The sequence below is a fragment of the Leuciscus leuciscus genome, assembly GCF_965113295.1.
Source record: "Leuciscus leuciscus genome assembly, chromosome: 3".
Lineage (NCBI taxonomy): Eukaryota > Metazoa > Chordata > Actinopteri > Cypriniformes > Leuciscidae > Leuciscus > Leuciscus leuciscus.
This window is the reverse complement of record NC_138727.1, coordinates 53,422,961-53,444,313: the sequence shown is the minus strand read 5'-3', so window position 1 is coordinate 53,444,313 and position 21,353 is coordinate 53,422,961. Positions and strand designations below refer to the sequence as shown.

General features: G+C 37.4%; 1 protein-coding gene across 8 annotated transcripts in view; it reads right to left on the bottom strand.

Annotated features, from left to right (window-relative positions):
- Positions 1-21,353, bottom strand: part of LOC309493628 (complement C3-like) — a 528,795-nt gene that overhangs the window by 468,723 nt on the left and 38,719 nt on the right. For 6 of the 8 annotated variants that reach the window (XR_014204025.1, XM_082162768.1, XM_082162766.1 and 3 more), the window contains exons 27-29: positions 19,698-19,793; positions 19,351-19,507; positions 9,913-10,076 (exon numbers count right to left, since the gene is read on the bottom strand). The exons of the other annotated variants lie outside the window; for them this stretch is intronic. Coding sequence is in view for 5 of the 6 variants with exons in the window: in XM_082162768.1 (XP_082018894.1) it covers positions 9,913-10,076; positions 19,351-19,507; positions 19,698-19,793 (417 nt within the window). In the remaining variant the exon portion in view is untranslated. The remainder of the gene's footprint in view (positions 1-9,912; positions 10,077-19,350; positions 19,508-19,697; positions 19,794-21,353) is intronic. 8 annotated transcript variants of the gene reach the window in all.

Here is a 21,353-nt window from a genome sequence, read left to right as displayed (position 1 = left end):
GTTTAGATGTCTATGTTTTATAAAAAATGTTTGGTCACCATTATGGTGATCAGTGTTTCCTTTAGTTGGACAGTTTGACTCTTGGCTTTAATGTGATCTTTGCAACATTGTGTACTGAAACACATAATTTATTGCAAAGAAAGCCATAAACAAAGGTAATCAGTTGAAATAATTATCAGCATCATATTTCACTAATTTTACCACTGACCAAAAGTGATAATTTGTTATTAAAGTTATATTCACAAACAATACTTTCTTGCCACAGATCAGACATTCTGAATTTTGATTTTTTAAATACATTAAAGGAAAAATATTTTTAGATATACATCCAGACATCAAGAATCATCATATGAATCTCAACAATGGTGACATGTTCATGCTGCAATGCATGTTGGGAGCCACCATAGTAGAAAACCAGCATGCATTGGCATGACGCATGTCACCATTGTTGAGATTCGTATGATGATTATTGATGTCTGTGTGTCTAAAAAAAGAAAATTTAAAAATCAAAATTCTGAATGTCTGATCTGTTGCAAGAAAGCAATTACCACTTTTGTTAAGGCGGAAAATAAGTAAGCTATTCTACTTCTATTTATGCTGAAAACTGTCTTTGTTTCTGGCTTTCTTTGAAAACAAATTATGTTTTGGTAAACACTTTTACTAAGACCAGAAACTCTCATAAAAGCCAAGAGTCAAACTATCCAACTAAAGCAAACACTGATCACAACAATGGTGACCAAACATTTTAAAACATCAACTACTAAACCTCTGTTAATTCTCACAAAAAAAAGACCTTCTGCTGAGATCTTGAGAGATTTATTGTCTTTTATTTGCAGTTGATTTCAGACTGTGTGGCTTTAAGTCAGCTGTAATAGTTGTGTTTCATTTTATGAGAGTGCAAACATGATGTTGAACCAACATCACATTATAACATTGACTCAACGCCATCACCATTGATTTATGGATAAAAAAAATAAATAAAAAAAATAAACATTAATTGCTGGCGCAAAAGAGATGTTGATTCAATACGGTTAACATTGACACATTAACATTATTTTGATGGTTGCTGTCTATCTGGGACCCTAATCAAACACACCTGAACCAGCTAATCAATGTCTTCAGTATTACTAGAAAGCTACAGACAGACAGGAGAGTTTATCAGGGTTGGAGCTAAACTCTGCAGGACAGTGGCTCTCCAGGACAGCATTTGCCCATCCCTGTCCTAGAGTTTCTTCTAATGAACTGATGAATTGAATCAGGTGTGTTTGATTAGGGAGACAAAGAAAACGTGCAGTGTTGGGGGTCCTTCAGGAGCAGGGTTGGGAAACACTGTTTTACACTATTGCTGAATAGGCTAATAATACAATTTGTTTGTTTTTTTATGACAATGCGACGCGTGTGCGTGTTTCTCTCTCAGCATGACTTGCACTCAGGTGCATCCGACTTATTTTCTGGCAAATACAGTCAGTTAAATTTTTTTGCTGTATTATTTCAAAATGCATAGAGTGGAGACCATTTGTGACCCTGGACCACAAAACCAGTCACATTGGTAATTTTTTATTTATTTATAAATCACACGAAAGGTGAATAAATAAACTTTCCATTGATGTATGGTTTGTTAGGATAGGACAATATTTGGCTGATATACAACTATTTGAAAGTCTGGAATTTGAGGGTGCAAAAAAATAAAAACATTGAGAAAATCGTCTTTAGGGTTGGGTATTGGTTGGGTTTTATCCGATACCAGTACCTACTCGGTATTTTTCAAACGGTTCCGGTGCTTAAACGGTTCTTAAACCGGTACTTAAGAAAACGAAACTGCACACACTTTATCAAAAAAAAAAAAAAATACCTGTGTGTGTTTTCTGAAAAAGATTTTCTGATTTCCGATAAAATTAAAAATTGTGCTGATGTAGCCGAAAACACTTAAGTTAAGATCAAAATTTTGTCTTCTCATATTATTTATATATATATATATATATATATATACCGTATTTTCCGGACTATAAGTCGCTTCGGAGTATAAGTCGCATCAGTAAAAAAACATATATAAGTCGCACTGGACTATAAGTCGCATTTATTTAGAAATTTATTTCACAAAATCCAAGACCAAGAACAGACATTTAATCTGGAAAGGCAAGTTATTCAACTACACAGAACAACAGGCTGAATAGGTGTCCGGTATGTTAACGCCACACTAACAGTTATTCAGCTACACAATAGCATAAAGAACATATACCTGGGAGTAGAGACCTGCACTCCCGCGGGAGTCCCGCGGGACCCGCGGGACCTGACGCAAAACAGAGCGGCGCGGGACAAATTTTGAAAGGTCATTGCGGGAGCGGGCGGGATGATGAAGGTGCACTTGCGGGTGCGGGCGGGGGGGGGATGATACGCTGCACTCCCGCAAATTAAATATGAGTGTAAAGTAAAATATATAAATTATTAAAGTAGCGTACATAATTTGTAGTTGTGAGGGAGATTCTGTTTGGCAGCAATAAAAACGTTTTAAGCAGCCTAAACTTGGATGTTGTCGTTTGGGGTAGGGCGGGGCCTAATCTCACGCACACTTGTTTAGAGACAATTCCTTCCCGCTGTTCGAATTCGAAAGCTTCAAGTTCAAAATAGACAGCATGGAGGAGGAAAAGAGCACCTCTAGTGCTTCAGATATAGGCCTAAGCGCTTCAGATGTAAGTACTTCTCTAAAGAAAGGCACATTTACTACAAAAAAATAAATAAATCACGAAACCTCAAATCAGACATTTGGCAGTCTTTTTCGGTTGTGCATGATGGAGAGGGGAATCAACTACCTTTTGCCTGTTGCGATAAATGCCAAAAGGTGTTAACATACAACGGACACAAATCGCATTTTTTTTCCAAGACCTTTCGTGAGACAGAAAGTGAACATACATCCTGCCTGCCGTCTTGCGGGCATTTGCGGGCGGGAGCGGGACATAATATCACAGATGCGGGCGGGAGCGGGACTAAAAATGACAAATCTTTGCGGGAGCGGGCGGGAGCGGGACTGAACACTGCGGGAGCGGGCGGGAGCGGGACTGAAAATTGTGTCCCGCGCAGGTCTCTACCTGGGAGGCTGAATAGGCTAAATTAACATAAGCCAGCGAGTCCAACAAGCAAGTTACCAGTAAACAAGTTCACCAAGCTCCCGCAATCTCATTCCACATCATTTTCTTCATCCTTGGTGTCGCTTTTGAACAACTCCGCCAACTAGAGCGCCCTCTCGCGGCTGTAGACGGTAATGTTTTCTCTTGGTTCATCTCAGTCTGAATTAATTTTGATATATAAGTCGCACCTGAATATAAGTCGCAGGACCAGCCAAACTATGAAAAAAAGTGCGACTTATAGTCCGGAAAATACGGTAATATATATATATTATATATTATAGACTTTTACAAAACAGAGAAATATCTGACACTGAGCAGAAATATTTAACACACATAGTATAGCCTCATATAAATATACTTGATATACTTCATACTTGATATGCAAGATTTGCAGTTGGCATTAAAATACTAGACTTACCTGAAGAGGAACACTGCAGCTGAATTTGAACTTTAGTCAAGAGTGTCAGAGGTTTTGGGTTCTAATCCGCATTCGTAGGTTTTTTTTTTATTTTTTTTATTTTTTTTAAACCGATTATGCTCATCAGTGGTTGTATATCAAGCAGGGACACTTTGTGTGCATTATATGTTGTGATTTCACCAGAACGAATAGATATGAGGCGCCGTCTAGGGCCTAAATCGAACTTCATTCACGGACACATAAAACGCTTGCATACACATATACTAAGTAGTCACACATACATGTATACTGCTGAATGCTCCAACCAAGGCCGCCTTAATGCATGGGCTTACCTGGGCTGAAGCCCAGGGGCCTCCCAAGTTCAGGGGCCTCCCATGTTCAGGTTCATGATGAGCTGAAAAGGTCATATTGTTTTGTAACTTGTCAGATTTTGTCGCTGTATGTCGCTAGTCTCTATACTGTGAAGTCGCTTGTGGGCGTTGGTAGTGCTGTCGCTCTAATGTTATTGGTAGACTGCTCGTCTGGCCACATCTATACAAAACGTATTTTAACTATATTATTTTAATTTGACTAGGAATTAGGCTCGAAAGAAACAGTATGCTGTTCGGGAGAGTGTTTTTATATTACCACACAGCAGTGTTCAGTGGATTAAATAATTTACTAGATTAACGATCGATCAATCTATAAATTAAACTCACTCATACTGTCATAAATTACTAAAACGTCATCCGAATTTGACAAATAATACATTTTCTTGTCCCTAATAGTCAACATAATGCAGGGGAAACTGTAAAATGAACTGCAGCAGTGCTAAACTTGCATCGTAAAACTACAACACTCGATCTATAAATGTATGAATGAAACTCACTGAGACTGTCGACAGTTTCTTTTCCATGCATCATTTTATTATATCCATGTTTGTGGTTAGTTTCAGTCAAATCATATAAAACAATGAAATCGCCCTTGAACTCTTCTGTCTTGCCTGCACTGCACTCGAGACGGTGACGGGAGCTGAGCGCCACTGAAAGGCTTCTTTCCTATTGGTTGTCGCTCGCAAAAATCGCTTCTCATTTGCATAAAGTTGAAATTTAGTTGCTGTGTGTGATTGTTAAATAAAGTGTCTTGTGTTTATGCTCAAGTGGGCTCAGTGATATGTTATTAACAATATTATGGTGTTTTCTGGCTCAAAGAGGGAAAACTCACTGTTGTAGGTCTCGAAAGAAACTAATGCATTTTGTGATGTAGATTACCTAGATATTACACTTTTTTTAAATGAGACTCTATAAATCGAGGGGATGGGGGGCCTACAAAACCTCTCAGCCCCGGGGCCTAACATAGGTTAAGGCGGCTCTGGCTCCAACTATATGAAATGCACAACGTCACATCTAAAGTCGCTCACGCACACACACACACACGCAAACTCTACACACACGAGACGAGCGGAACTCTCCGCGCACATACTCATCTGAGATTAGGGCTGGGCAAAAAAATCGATTTTTCGATTAATCGTTTTTTAAAATGTGGTCGATTCAAAATTTGATTTTTTTCCATCTTTATGTATTAGTTTTCCTCCACTGTTCATAGGCTTGCAAACTCAATTTTATAGCTAATGCTGTGAGATTTTATGGTAGTTTTATCTAAATCATAAAATAACCTCAATTAGTGCTGCACGTTTAATCATATCGCAATCGCTATGACAAGCCTATACGCAATTAGGCTATATGACCAAAATGCTGCCAAAATGCTGTCGTGACTGTGACAGAAAAACTTGCGATGATATCGTGCGTGCGCACAAGACAGCACAGAATAGAATTATCTTTCGCGCTTGAACGAAGAACACACACAATTATGCCAAAATGTATTTTTGTCGAGTATCTTTATAACATAAGAGCAGTCTTATGAAGAACGTGAACGCGTCTCTGTCAACAGCGGCTGGTCTTAAAGGGACAGTACACTGTAGCCACTAATTATCTCTGTCATTTAAGTTAATCAAAGAACAAAGAGAACAGAGAAAAACACTCACTGCTCTTGAATAAAGAACTTTTGTAACTTTGATTAGTCAATATATAATTTATAATTAATGCAACACAGACTGTTTGATAATTTTATTCAATTTTTGTATGGCCTAGCTGTTAGACAGGAAGGGCACATATTATATTATATGCAACGTTTTTATATGTGGGTTTATGTGAGGATTGTTAACCTGTTTGATCAAGACATGCGACTGTTCTGACTTGTCCAATTTTCAGCATCAATTTTTCATCTTGCATCAAAATCCTGTCTATTCATTGTATGCATTTGAAATATAGAGTTGGGTTCTGTTTTAATGTACCCAAGTGTACCTAAAATAAAAAAAGTTTAATATACAGGTTTGTAGCTCTTAATTTCTTTTTATTAATTAAACACTTGAAAACTTGTTCACTTTTTTTTCTTTTCTTTTTCTTTTTTTAATAAATATAGGATTTGTATTTAATATTCATTGAGTGAGTCGAATCGAAATGAATTTAGAATCGAAATTGGAAAAATCGAATCGAGAATCGAAATCGAGAATCGAAATCGAATCGAGAATCGAATCGAATTAGAGCTTGCGAATCGAAATCGAATCGAATTGTAACATCTGAATCGATACCCAGCCCTATCTGAGATGCGAGCGCGCACACAAACTCGCGCACATACTCATCTGAGACGCGAGCACGCACACACAAACTTTCCGCGCACATACTCATATAGACGGCGCCTCATAAATAGATCGATCTCTGCAACGTATTGAAGCGCGCGTCCGAGTGAAGAAAGTGCGGTGTGGGCGAGCCACAAGAGAAAACACTGTATCCGCGCCACTGATTCAGGTCAAATGATGCTTATGTTAAAATATAACCAACACCACCTGCTCACCTTTTCTCTTTGCTCATCTAGCTGTTATAACTCAGTTACAGCAGCCAAACTAAATTTAAAGTTAAAGGGATAGTTCACTTTGAAATTAATTTTTGGTATGTTTTAGCTTACCTCAAGGGCATCCAAGATGTAGGTGTCTTTTTTTCCGCAGTAGTTTCAATTTTGATATTTTTAGGTCAAACCGTTCTCATCTGTCAGTCATATAATGCAGGTCGATGGTCACCACCTCAAAGAGCATGCACAGAGTCCAAATTAAAACAATTCCCCGTCGTCCAAATTAAACAATTCCCCATCGTAAGTACACATTGATGGCCTAAGACACGAAACGAGCGGTTTGTGTGAGAAAACGAACAATATTTATATCGTTTTTACCTCTTATTTGCAGCCATGTCGAAGTGATCTGATCTGACGTGTATGCAGACTGGTGCATAGATATATACACTAGATGTCGCCTTAAAGACATTCGTTCCAATGAACTGCCGTAGACAAGGCGACATCTAGTGTGTATATATCTATGCACCAGTCTGCGTACACGTCAGATCAGATCACTTCGACATGGCTGTGTATAAGAGGTAAAAACGATATAAATACTGTTCGTTTTCTCACACAAACCGCTCGTTTCGTGTCTTAGGTACTTAGGTACAATGTGTACTTACGACGGGGAATTGTTTTAATTTGGACTCTGTGCATGCTCTTTGAGACAGTGACCATCGACCTGCATTATATGACTGACAGACAAGAACGGTTTGACCTAAAAATATCAAAATTGAAACTACTGCGGAAAAAAAGACACCTACATCTTGGATGCCCTTGAGGTAAGCTAAAACATACCAAAAATTAATTTCAAAGTGAACTATCCCTTTAACTTTAGATTTTGTGTGGCTGCTGTAACTGAGTTATAACAGCTAGATGAGCAAAGAGAAAAGGTGAACAGGTGGTGTTGGTTATATTTTAACATAAGCATCATTTGACCTGAATCACTGAACTCATTTAGAGCCTAATCTCTGACTTAAATGTATATTGGTCTTTACAGCATCACAGTGATTCTACAGAATAAGATCCAGATTTTTCAATTTAATCCAAATGATTTCTTAAAAGTTGTTCTGATATATATAATTAAAAATAATCTTTCAGGCACACACAGACATCAAGAATCAGTGTATGAATCTCAACAATGGTGACAAACAGAATATTCAATTAGGAAAAGGAATTTGCTAAGACAATTCAGATCATCATTTATTCATACCGCAATGCATGAATGAGTTTTGATTGGTGGCACCCAGAATGCACTGCAACATGCTTTATTATTGTCACCATTGTTGAGAATCACAGGCTGATTCGTGATGTCTGTTTGTCCAAATAAAATAAAATACTTTTCTTAAGTATTTTTGATCAGAACAACTTTTAAGAAATCTTTGATTATATTGATCACCATATAATGGCAACTTAAATTGTTTTGATTTTCTCCTTTGGTGATTCTGCTTGTTAACATCAGATGTCTTCAATAAATTATCTCTAACTTTTAACAGTCTTGAGTCTGGAGCCAAATAAACTCCCAGGAGAGTTAATTTAACACTGGAGTTTTTGCTGTGCGAGTTCATGGGTGGAATAAACATATGGCAGGACTTTTACTTTCTGACCCCTGGACTTTCCACCTCTGAATAAAAGGCATATTTCCTAGCCTGATTTTAGCCTCTGAATTGAACACTCTGTTTGAAGGGGCGTGTCTGTGTGAGACTTCAGTGTAAACGCCCACTGCTGTGATTGGCTGACATGCATGAAATATTTAGCATTACATGTGGAACTCTCTCGAAAACTTTTACTATTACAGCTATTATACATTTTTACTATTACAGCTATCGGGATTAACGAATCATGAGAAGTTTTTGAAGTATTTAGATCTATTCCCATCCCATCACATAAAAGGTTGCAGTGATGAGCATTGAGCAGATGACAGCCTGTTGATCATGTGAATGAAGATCTTATCATTGCAACGCAGTTTCTGCACCCTCACTAATGCTTTCACCAATGCAAACATGAGGTAAGTACAGTAAGAGCTTCGTTGTGCAGTGTAACAGCGTCATTGATTTCATAACGAGTTTTGGCAAGTGTCCAGATAAACTCGCGCTGTGTGATTGACAGCTTGGGCGATTGGAAAGGGATTGTTCTTTGATCGCTTTCTGTATGAATATATTAATCACAGTTTAAGTAAGATTATTTTCATCCTACTAAGAGAAACGACGTGAATTTGATCATTTACTCACTGGCTTGATTTACTGATGCATAAACAGTATTGAACGACTTTGAGAGAAAGATTATCTGTCTGAACTTGAACAATTACACATCAGAAATTCACATAACCCATTGGTTCTTCAGAGGCTCGGATGAAGGAACTAAAATAATACTTTTGTGTTCATTTGTACATCCAAACACTGAGCAACTGCCATGCTTCGCTCGTTTGCAAGCCATGATGTCTCTCGAGGAAAAACCAATATTGCGCTCACGCAGCTCATTTTCTCATGGGCGGGCAAATTCGCTTTGTGGGCAAAGAAGAGAAAGGGGAGGTAACCTTTCCCCTTATGACGACATAAGGGGAAGATTTCTAGATTTGCCCGTCTGAGCTTTCATTTTGTCAAAAATACCCAGGGCTTGGTTTACACCCATCAAAACGTCTAGCCACTGGGGGACCATTGGCAGGCTAGGAAAACTCATATTAAGGTTAAAAAACCTCAAAGTGAAATTTTCATGCAATGGGACCTTTAATATATTTAATTTACTACTAATTATATTGATTTATATCAATTTTTTTTTCCATTTTACTGGGCGACTGTAACGGTCACCAGCTGGAGTGCCCTTGAGAGCCACCAGAGGGCACTCCACATCAGACACTCACGTTCACTCTCGGACTACATTTCCCATACTCACTGCCCGGACTCATCATCTCTGATCACTCATCACAGTCACCTGTACCTCATTATCATTGATTGCATTCACCTGTGTCCCATCACCCTGTTAGTCTCAGTCTATTTATACCATGTTCATTCATTCACTCACTGCGAAGTCTTGTTTAAGTGTTACACTGCAATTCTGAGCGTTTTCCCTGGTTTCTTGTCTTTTGGTTTATTTGGATTTCTTGCCCTGTTCCCTGGATTACTCTTTTGCCTCTGGTCCCTGCCTGTTTTGTTTGTTTCTTTGTTGGTTTGTTTGGATTGCCTACCTGTGTTTTGACCTTTTGCCTGTACACTGGATTACGCCTCTGGATTACGCTTAATAAAGCTGCATTTGGATCCTCTACCTTCGTATCTCAGAGCGGTTCGTAACAGCGACCATGGTATCATTTAGAACACTCAGAGCTGTTATCTTGGCAAAAGGAGATTGCAAAAAGTATTTAATAAAAGGGTGGCAATAATTGTGGCCAACATGTTTTGGAGAAAAACATTTAATATATTTTCATATACATTTCAAAATTTCATATACCTGTGTGGTGCCAGATCCACCATAATGGGACTGTTGTCTGCCCAGCCAGTGCACTGCCTCTCCTGCTTTATCAAAGTCTTTGTCCTTCACAAGTGCCAGCACAGCATAGGCTGTCGCCTCTAGAGAGTGATGACGCTGTTCAGGGAAAGTCCAGAACGTACCGGCTGTTTCAATCACAAAACAGGAATAGAAACAAGTGTGGAGATGAAGCTGGAGCGTGAAGGGAAATCATAGTGTTAAAATATGAGCGTTAAATGAACACTGAAGCAATATTGAAGTTAATGAGATTATTAAGTGATTAATTGAGTGAAGATTTAGCACTATTTAAGACACCTGATATTAACAAGCAGAATCACTGAAGGGTAAAAGCAAAAAAATTAAGTCACCATTATGGTGATATGTGTGTGCTTTAGTTGGGCTCTTGACCCTTAAACTATTTACATTAGATTTAGTTTGGCTGCTGTATCTGAGTTATAACTGAAACAGATGAACAAAGAGAAAAGTTGATCTGGTGGTGTTGGTTATGTTTTGACAATCATAATTTGACCTGAATCACAAAACTCATTTAGAGCCTAATCTCTGGCTTAAATTTATATTGGTCATTACAGCATCACTGTGATACAGCGTAAGATCCAGAATTTTCTAAATAATTCAAAGGATTTCTTAAAAGTTCTTCTGATAAAAACAAGGCACTTTAAGGCTCTTTCTTTAAGGCACACACAGACATCAAGAATCAGTGTATGAATATCAACAATGGTGACAAACAGAATATTCAATTAGGGAAAGGAAATTACTAAGACAATTCAGATCATAATTTATTCATACCGCAATGCATGATGGGAGCCATGAATGAGTTTTGATTGGTGGCACCCAGAATGCACTGCAACATTGTTGAGATTCACAGGCTGATTCTTGATGTCAGTGTGTCTAAATAATAGACGTCTTTGGCTTTTTTTCTTAAAGTTTTCTATCGGAACAATCATTTAGATTACATTACAAACACATTACACTACAAACTTATCTTATGCTTTACAAACACAGTGCTGCTGTATTCAATAAAGTAAATCTAACTCAGACATTAGGCTCTAAATGAGTTCATTCATTCAGGCCAAATTATGATTATGATAATAATTATCATAATCTTTTCTATCATAACCTGATAATCTTTTCTCTTTGATCATCTGGCTTCATAACTCAGTTACAAATATAAATGTATAAATGAGTCAAGAGCCCAACTAAAGCAAATACCAGAGGTGGGAGTAAGTCACTAAATTCAAGTCTCAAGTCAAGTCCAAGTCTTAACAAGTCAAGTCAAGTCAAGTCAAGTCATACTCTTTGTCAAGTCAAGTCAAGTCGCAACTTAGTCATCAAGTCATACCAAGTCACACACAGGCTCGTTTTACAAATTTGTTAACTCTGGGACTTTTATTTCTTATTTAGACACAGAGGGCTGATGGGTAAAAAAAAAAAGAAAAAAAGAAAAATAACTTGTGTAATAAATAAAATATTGTTAAGAAGCACATTAAATGCTCTAAAATAAAAATAAATCAAATGAACACAAGTAAACAAGAATTAATAAAACTTTTCCCATCTTGTGCTAGCCCTACATAGTTATTTTGTTGTGATGTCCTCTATGAAAGTGTAAACGAAACAAAAACATTAAAAATGTCAATTTAATCCAATTAGGCCAACGTGAACACACAAAAAAAATAAATAAAAAATAAATAAATAAATTCTAAACATAAGATTTATGTATTTAAATTGCATATAGAATTTCCATCCATTTGGATTACATAGTTTTAACATAAACCAATTAATAATCTGAATGTAATTCATATTTTTAAGTCATATATAAATGAAACAGATAAGATTTATGTAATTGTATTAATAAACTGAATGTGATTCATATATGTCAGTCATATGTAAATGAAACGGGTAAGATTTATGTAATAGTACACAGAAAAACGCCCATGTTAAATTAACACTGCTCAGTGTTCATATGTGTGCACACTACAGAGTTAAAGTACCATTGAAGCAGTGTTGAAGTTAATGAGATAATTAAGTGGTGATTGAGCATTAATTATGAACACCTGCTGTTAACAAGCAGAATCACTGAAGAACAGAGAAACACAAGAACTACAACTGACTTCAGATACAGTCTTAGATGAAATCAACTGAAGAGAAAAGAAGACATTAAATCTGTGAAGATCTCAGCAGAGGAGGATTAAACAACTCAAACAGCTTTACCAGCTTCACCTATTAGTAACCAGACTGACTTTATTTAATATCCGTTTTAATGAAATCAATAGTTGTATTTTAAAGTCACCACGATGGTGGTTAGCATTTGCTTTATTTGGACTCTTGAACCTCGACTCTTTAATGTAAACTTTTCTTTGGTTGCTATACTTGTGTGTTTGTAAAGCACAATTGTTGTAGTTAAGAAAGCCATGAGATCAGATGATGTTGGTTGTTTATTGATGATGAAAACGTCATCATTATGTAATTTCCTTAATCCCTGATATAATGCAGTATCTAATGCTTTGATTATATAGGACTTGTGTTTTTAATATTGTTTTATTCATAATAGAAGTCATTTGATTTTATAGTATATCTAGCAGTGTTGTTTATCAAATACCTATTATTTAAAATAGGTTTTTTTTTTAAAAAAATACTTGGTGCACAAAAACTTGAATCTACGGCATTACTTAGACAAACACAGAAATCAAGAAACAGCATATGAATCTCAACAATGGTGACAATCAAACAAAGTATCCAGAAAATCCAGCTGCAAAATGTATTAATGTCGCAATGAATGCTGGGAGATATGGGTGAGTTTTGATTGGTGGTACCCAGCATGCACTGCAGCATGAAGCATTTCATTGATTGTCTCCATTGTTGAGAGTCATACACTGATTCTTGAAGTAATAATGTAGAGAAAAAAAGTTGAATGCACTAAATGTTATTTAGCTAACAACATTGCTCTCATGCTGTAAATTAACATGGCTTCTATTATATAACAACATTACAAACACAACTCGTATATAATCAAAGCGTTAGACACAGAATAAGATCAGAGATTCAAACAATTACATGATGATTAAACATCCAATATCACCTGATCTAATTTTCTCATGGCTTTTTTTGCCTCAACAAATGTGCTTTATATACACACACAAATGTAGCAGCCGGAGAAAATATAATACTAAAAAGTTAAGGGTCAAGAGTCCAACTAAAGCAAATGCTAACCACCATCATGGTGACTTTAAAATACAATTGTTGATTTCATTAAAACGGCTATTAAATTAAGTCAATCTGGTTAGTAATAGGTGAAGCTGGTAAAGCTGTTTGAGTTGTTTAATCCTCCTCTGCTGAGATCTTCACAGATTTAATGTCTTCTTTTCTCTTCAGTTGATTTCATCTAAGACTGTGGCTGAAGTCAGTTGTAGTTCTTGTGTTTCTCTGTTCTTCAGTGATTCTGCTTGTTAACAGCAGGTGTTCATAATTAATGCTCAATCACCACTTAACCCTCTGAGGTCTGAGCTGTTTTCTGGGCCCTGGAGGTGGTCTGACATGCTCTGACATTTGTGTTTTTTTCTGTTACTAGTGACATTTTCATGGCTAAAGTCTAATTACACTGTATTCAGCACAAACTCTGCTACAATAATATATCAGCAGCATGTATGTAAAAGTTTGTAGTTTTGAGATAATGACATTTATGCGTGGTTTGTGAAAATACAAAAAAAAATTCTCACTGAAATAAGGCCATGAAACCCATACTGATTATTTCTTCACAAGACTTTTGAAAATTGTATGACATAGCCTAGAATATTTGCTCCAAAACTATGTGAAAATCACCCTGACTGCTCATTCAGATAAGACAATATATTGATTTAAAATTTCTAAGACGTGTTTTGTGTGACAAAGCCATATGCGAAGGGGCGTGATCATCTCATGAATATGTAAGCTTTTACACCTGAGAAAGACAAAGAAACTCCCCTAACTGCCCTATTAGGAGCGATCAGGCCCTGTCATTCAGAGCAACCTTGCACAAAGAATGAGGAGATTTAAAAAAGAATGGCTTTTAGATTGTTTGGATTTATTTACAACACAACACAATCCAAAAATACAAATGACAAAAGAGCACATTGAAAACAATGATCCAAAGACAGAGACCTTTGTGCCATTCCTAAAAACATACCTTTCATTTCCAAGGTGTTTGATTTTCACTTTACCATGTTCATGTACAGAGACTCATGTGAATGTTGAAGTCAGCAGGACTCAGTTGCATCTGGTCCCTGAAAGAAAGAAAAAAAGAAAAAAACTGTGAACATACTGATATCAAGAGAAACTATAGGGCTGCACGATTTTGGGAATAGATTTTAGATTTTTCTGGTTAAAATTTCTTTTTAAAATTCACAGAATACACACACACACACACACACACACACACACACACACACACACACACACACACACACACACACACACACGTTTCCAACAATATATAATGAACATGAATATAGGCCTTGTAGGCATAGGCTACGCAGTGCTGCATAAAATAATAATAACAATAAATTAAATCTTCCAAAAGATTTCAAGAACAACTACGCTAGAGAAAAATATATTGATTATCATATGTTACTTCAAATGTTTCCATTCGTTATGATGATATGAAATGAGATAATAGTAAAAACATAAAGCCTAATGTTTGGTGCATTTTTCCTTTCAAACGCAATCGCGCTCCAAAATATGATACATTAAAACCCACAGCGCGCTCCAAAATATGATGCTCAAACCCACAGCGCGCTCCAAAATATGATAGCCTACATTCAAACGCGATCGCGCTCCAAAATATTAAACATTATGGTTATACATATCTATGTTTGAGCAGATATCCACAAACAGTATTTAACAGTAAACACGGGTCTAAATAGTATAATATTCACCATATACAGCATCTAGCAACAGTTCAACTGTTATGTGAAGTTAATGCAACAATACCATAAACTAATAAGTAAGAATTTCTTACCTTACATCTTTCTTGTCTTCAAATCGCGTTCTTCTTCTTCTGATGTAAATCCAATGTAAGCTCAGACGTGTCTTCCAAACTCGACGAAAAGCAGAGACTTGTGAAGTTTGTTGGTGTTTTGTGTTTGAGGTAACGAGGGCGTTCGCGTTCCATGTGGAGATTTGCATGTGAATCTCTTTTGCGCGAGTGGGCGTGTCGAATTAAAAAATAATTAGCAAGCGTTTGAGATACTGGACATCCTGTTGGTTTTATACAAATTACTTAAACAGAGAATATTTGTTTTCAGTTTGAATCCGATCATTTAAAAGTACACACTTAAATGTGTATAAAGGTATATGGCTCATAAATGTGTGAGAAGGATTCGCTGAGTTATGTTTCAGTTTATAGACGTGCTCAAGAAAAAAAAGTTCACCGCAACGGAGAGGCAGAACGCACACCCTGTTTATTTTCTTTATTTTACAAAAGCACAATGTTTTGATTTGATTGTAAGTGGACACATACAAAAGTAGAAATATCACAGATTCTTTTTTTATATTTCTTTTTTCTGTATAACCATAAATGACGGAGTAATTTAAGTTTATGTTGCTGCTATGTGAAAAAAATCCAGCAAAACGCGTCGGCGCGTTTCTCGACCTCAGAGGGTTAATTATCTCATTAACTTCAACACTGCTTCAATGGTACTTTAACTCTGTAGTGTGCACACATATGAACACTGAGCAGTGTTAATTTAACATGGGCGTTTTTCTGTGTACTATTACATAAATCTTATCTGTTTCATTTATATATGACTTAAAAATATGAATTACATTCAGATTATTAATTGGTTTATGTTAAAACTATGTAATCCAAATGGATGGAAATTCTATATGCTACATTTTTTTTTAGTGTGTTCACGTTGGCCTAATTGGATTAAATTGACATTTTTAATGTTTTTGTTTCGTTTACACTTTCATAGAGGACATCACAGCAAAATAACTATGTAGGGCTAGCACAAGATGGGAAAAGTTTTATTAATTCTTGTTTACTTGTGTTCATTTAATTTATTTTTATTTTAGAGCATTTAATGTGCTTCTTAACAATATTTTATTTATTACACACAAGTAAATTTTTTTTTTTTTTACCCATCAGCCCTCTGTGTCTAAATAAGAAATAAAAGTCCCAGAGTTAAAAAATGTGTAAAACGAGCCTGTGTGTGACTTGGTATGACTTGATGACTAAGTTGCGACTTGACTTGACAAAGAGTATGACTTGACCCTTACAACAGAATGACTTGGCTTGACTTGACTTGCAATGTTAAGACTTGGACTTGACTTGAGACTTGAATTTAGTGACTAAGGGCGCTTTCACACTGGCAGTTTAGTGCGGACCGGGGCACGGTTCGCATGAAAAATCGCTAATGTGAACGCTGTCATCGGACCCGGGTGCGCACTAGAGTACCGAACCCGAGACTACCTGGAGGAGGTGGTCTGAGCTCGGTTGCTCCCGAACCGTGGCGCGGTTCGCGTTAATGTGCAAGCAACACGGACTCGGGTGCGTGCTTGTTCAGGAAGTATAGTATCCCGCGCATGCGTATCACTGTCGCATCAGTGAAAAATCTTCTGCGAGCAGCAGAAACACGGCGTCCCCTGGATATGTGCTGAATTACACCATGTAATGAACATAAACGTAGTTGTCTCTCACTATGTTGTGCATAATAGCACCAAAAAAACTGACAAATTACAGCTATGCTCAGTCGAGTTGTATTCTCCATGCGTTTTCCGTGTGCATTTGCGATGACGTAAGATCACTGCAAACCAGTGATGCGCGGGTTGATCCGAAATGAGCGGGTGCCTGCGGTCACCCGCGGTTACCCGCGGTTACGAGTCATCCAAAAATATTTTTAATGATATTCGGGTCGCGGTCGGTCGGGTCGTTTGAAATAAAGATGCCAATTAAACCTTTGTAATTTATATAGTAGTATAGAGAGCATAAGCGGAGTGGAGCGGTGAGAATCTTCGCTCATCGCTCACGGAACTGTCCACCCCTCCGCTCCCCCGCTCAAAGCTACATCAGGCCGCTCCGCTCACTATCGCTCGATCAGCGCTCAACGCAGTTTGATCCGCGCTCCACTCAAATCGCCCCCCGCTCGCTCCAAAAAGGGGAAAAAAAATCTACATGTAGCCTATATCACTGTAGCTTAGACCACAGCCTTACCTCCTACAGAACTAATGAGCAACAACAACATTTTTCAAATAGAAATGTTGTATTTCAAATGACAAATTAGGCCTATGTAAGAAGGAATATAGCCTACACAAAGTCCTGTAAAATTAAACGAATAAATGGGCCTAATAATATGAATAACAATTATATAAACAAAAATATAGCCTACATAAAAATTTTACTATTAGGCCAGAATTTTGATAAGTTAACTTTTGTGCAACGCGCACGATTAAAATTTAAATGGGCTTATATCCATTGTACACACAAACTGCTGTAAAATAAAACGAATAAATGGGCCTAATAATATAAATATGAATAACAATTATATAAACAAAAATATAGCCTACATAAAAAATTTACTATTAGGCCAGAATTTTGATAAGTTAACTTTTGTGCAACGCGCACGATTAAAATTTAAATGGGCTTATATCCATTGTACACACAAACTGCTGTAAAATAAAACGAATAAATGGGCCTAATAATATAAATAAAATTTATATAAACAAAAATATAAAATAAATATACATAAACGTTTTAAAAGTAGGCCTAGGCTAAATTAACTATTAGGACAACATTCTTATAACTGAACTTGTGCGCAGCGCGCAGGATTAAAATTTAAATGGGCTTGTATCAATTGTTTGCATTTTACGCTGTATTTAATTTAGGCTACACTTTAAGTTACCGTATTCAATTTGCTAACCTTTTGCTTTCTTCCCAGCGTGTTCACATATCACACTGCATGTTTTCGAGAGATGTGTCTTTTTAGATTCCAAAATTAATCTTTAGGCCTACTGACTGAAACGATGTCGTTTTCTTCTACCACATAATAGTTAGTTTTACACCTGTATGACTTCTTATTTTCCTTTTTGAAGTAGCCTACTTTTTGAACTCCATTATTGAGCCGAGTTTTGACTGAAAATAGAATCCATCTTGCAGTCATCAACAGTAGACTGAGTCAGGCTTGACTGAGCATGCTTCAGAATCTTGGTGTGCGTGGAGCGAAATTGGAGCGGGAAATAGGGCGACGCTCCATCCTTTTAAAAATGCCGCTCTGCGTTCTGTCCAAGATCCGCCCGCTTGCTCCCGCTCCACTCCGCTCACATGCAATTTTCTATGAAATACATAGGCCTACACTTTATTGGCTGAATAACTGGCGCGAAGATGACGCACGAGCTCAGTCTGCAGGTAGAGATGGAGGCGGCAAGAGAAAAGGTGAAGACTGGGGAGTGGAAGCTCCGCAAATACACAAACAGAAAGAGCAAAGTTGCCGAAATAATGAAAGATAATGACCAAAGTGCTGGCTTTGTCATGTGTATTTCTTGCTATGCATTTACTAGCCTACTTTTAAAAAATGCGGGTCAGGAAGTGGGTCGGGTACAATATTTTCTTTCTTTTTTTTTGCGGTCCGAGTTGCGGGCGGGTTAGTTGAAAACGTCGGTCGGGTCCGGGTTGTTTATACATTGACCCGCGCATCACTGCTGCAAACGCACCTGGGTTCGATACAACTAATTGAGTGTGAAACCAGACCAACGCTGCGGGGGGCGCCGGGAACCAGCGCACTCAGGTTCGGACCGCAGCAAACGAACCCAGTGGTAAAACGCCCTTACTCCCACCTCTGGCAAATACTGATCACAATAACGGTGACTTAAATTTGTGATTTTTCTCCTTCAGAAATTCTGCTTGTTAACATCAGGTGTCTTCAATAAAGGCCAATCTTCAATCAATTAATCACGTAATTATCTCATTACTTTAACACTGCTACAGTGTTAAGTTTACACTCTTAAATGTGGAGTCAAACTCTCAGGAGAGTTAATTTAACACTTTTGTTTTTGCTGTGTGTAAGGGCAGGACAGCTGAATTTTGAATTAGCTGCAAGCGATTAAGGGCTTAATTGGGTAGGCCATAAAAGAAAGTTACTATAGTCCAGGTACGACGTTATAAAAGCATGAACAACAGTTTCAGCTTCTTTGAAATTTAGTGAGGATTGTATATGAGCAATATTGCGAAGATGGAAAATATGGAAAGAGGCTCGACAAGCTAGTTGATATGGGGTATATATTTCATTCCATTGCTGTTATTGATACGGACAAGCAGCTATCATAACACCACAAAACTTACATAATTCTTACGAAATTTCCACTCTAGTTTATTTTATTGTTCCATGTTATATGAAGCACAACACATTTTGATGACTTATTGGTGTGACTGACCTTCTCCTTGGGTGGAATGTTTCATCAAGATGTCTTTATTGAGTTTTTCAGCATTGGCTATGGCGTAAGAAGTCAACGCAACAGCGTAAGGATTGGTCAGTTGTGGAAGTCGACCTTTCAAGAATGCAACAGCCTTCCTTATACTGTCATGCAGACTCTATAAAGTGTGTGTGCAATGTTTAAATCAAGAGGAAGAGTAGGAAAAAACAACTGTTCATTTGAATGTTTTTGGTTAAAAAAAAAACAGTGGAAGAGGTTAAACCCAAGAGAGAAAAAAATAAAATAATCAACTGTTAATCTAGAATGGAATGTTTTAAGGAACAAAAATGTGGAAGAGCTGTACTTACACTGACTGATTCAGCACAGATCTCTCTGCCCTCTTGCATGGCAATCACAACAAAGGCCGTCAGAGAGGCATCGGCATCTCTGCCCTTTACGCCACCCTGGAATAAAGCACAAATAAATAGAATATCCTGCATAAAACCCCCCCCTGCATTTTATAATAAATCAGCAAATCTAGCCCTTTTTACTAGGGTTATTAATCAGTGGCCAACAACTGAATCCATTCAGGACTTTAAAATATTTTAAGATAGACAGAATAGATGTTACTAATGTATATTTCTATGGTTCATAGGTTCATATGGAGATTATATGGGGTTGTATGCAACCGTATTTTCCCCATAAAACACAAACATTTTCATTATCAAAATATCAAATCAGGGTTTTTGTTTTTTTTCAAATAACTAAAATGTATGATGATCACTGGCTGTTCGAGTTCCCTTCCGAAAACAACTTTGGGGAACTTGTCTATCTTATTTGGCGTGTTTTTTTTTTCCTAAAAAAGATCCAAAGCACTAGAAATGCATAGCTGCCTAGGAAGTCGAACCAGCTATTAGTGTGTTTTGGGTCACATAGGAAGGGTTCTCCTGCCTCTAAGCAAACGATTAGCAGGTGGATGGTGGAGGACCTCCGTGAAGTTGGCACCCCATAAAACGAAATCATTTCCAAAACTATGCCATTCGTTTGTGCTGCGTTTGTGCTGATTTGTGCCGCAAAAACGAACGTTTGTGCTGGTTTGGTGTTTGAGATATTGAACATTATTTTTTGGGTTGTGTGACGTCACTCTCCACCCCATGTCCTTCAAATCGCTCCAAACCGGTGTCGTTTGTTTGTGCTCGATTTGTGCCGGTTTGTGCCGTTGAAAGAAACATTGCAACTACGATCCCCTCTTAAACATTAAAAAATAAACTTTTTAAGTACAATTACATAACTGTCCACCCCATATGGTCCAAATCGTTGCAAAACTGTGCCGCTCGTTTGTGCTCGATTTGTGCCGGTTTGTGCCTTTACGATGAACATTGTATCTTTTCCCCCTCCTTAGAAATAACACATTGGATTCGTGACAGTGACGTCACTCTCCACCCCATACCGTCCAAATCGCCCCAAACCGGTGCTTTTTGTTTGTGCTCGATTTGTGCTGGTTTGTGCCGTAGAAAGAACCATCATAAATGATTCCATTCTTTAGACATCACAAAATCTTTGGAGGAGTAGTGACATCACGCAAGCAAGCCGCGCTCTCCATCCATCTCGTCTACAAACCTGTCCGGTTCGTTTGTGCTCACACAGGGCCGCAGCTGTCAGTGTTCTTTTCTTTAGATATGGGAATGTTTTATTTTAGATTTGTGCTATTGACATTTGGTCTTTATATAATCACCAATGCACTGATATGTAATGTAGGCCTACTGTCACTACTCTGGCTGTAAGCTACGTGTGACTGATGCTTAATTTTGTATTAAAATAAAATAACCAATAAAAAAATATATATTAAAAAAATAGTCTTTTTCTGAATACTTTTAGCAGCTTACAGTGCCGGTTTGTGCTGTAAAAGTTTTGTTTGTGCTGCTTCGGTTTTTTAGATATTAAAATAAAATTTTTTTGGTCATTCTGAGGTCACTCAGCCCACCCACACGCTCCAAATTCACCCAAAATAGGCCCGTTCGTTT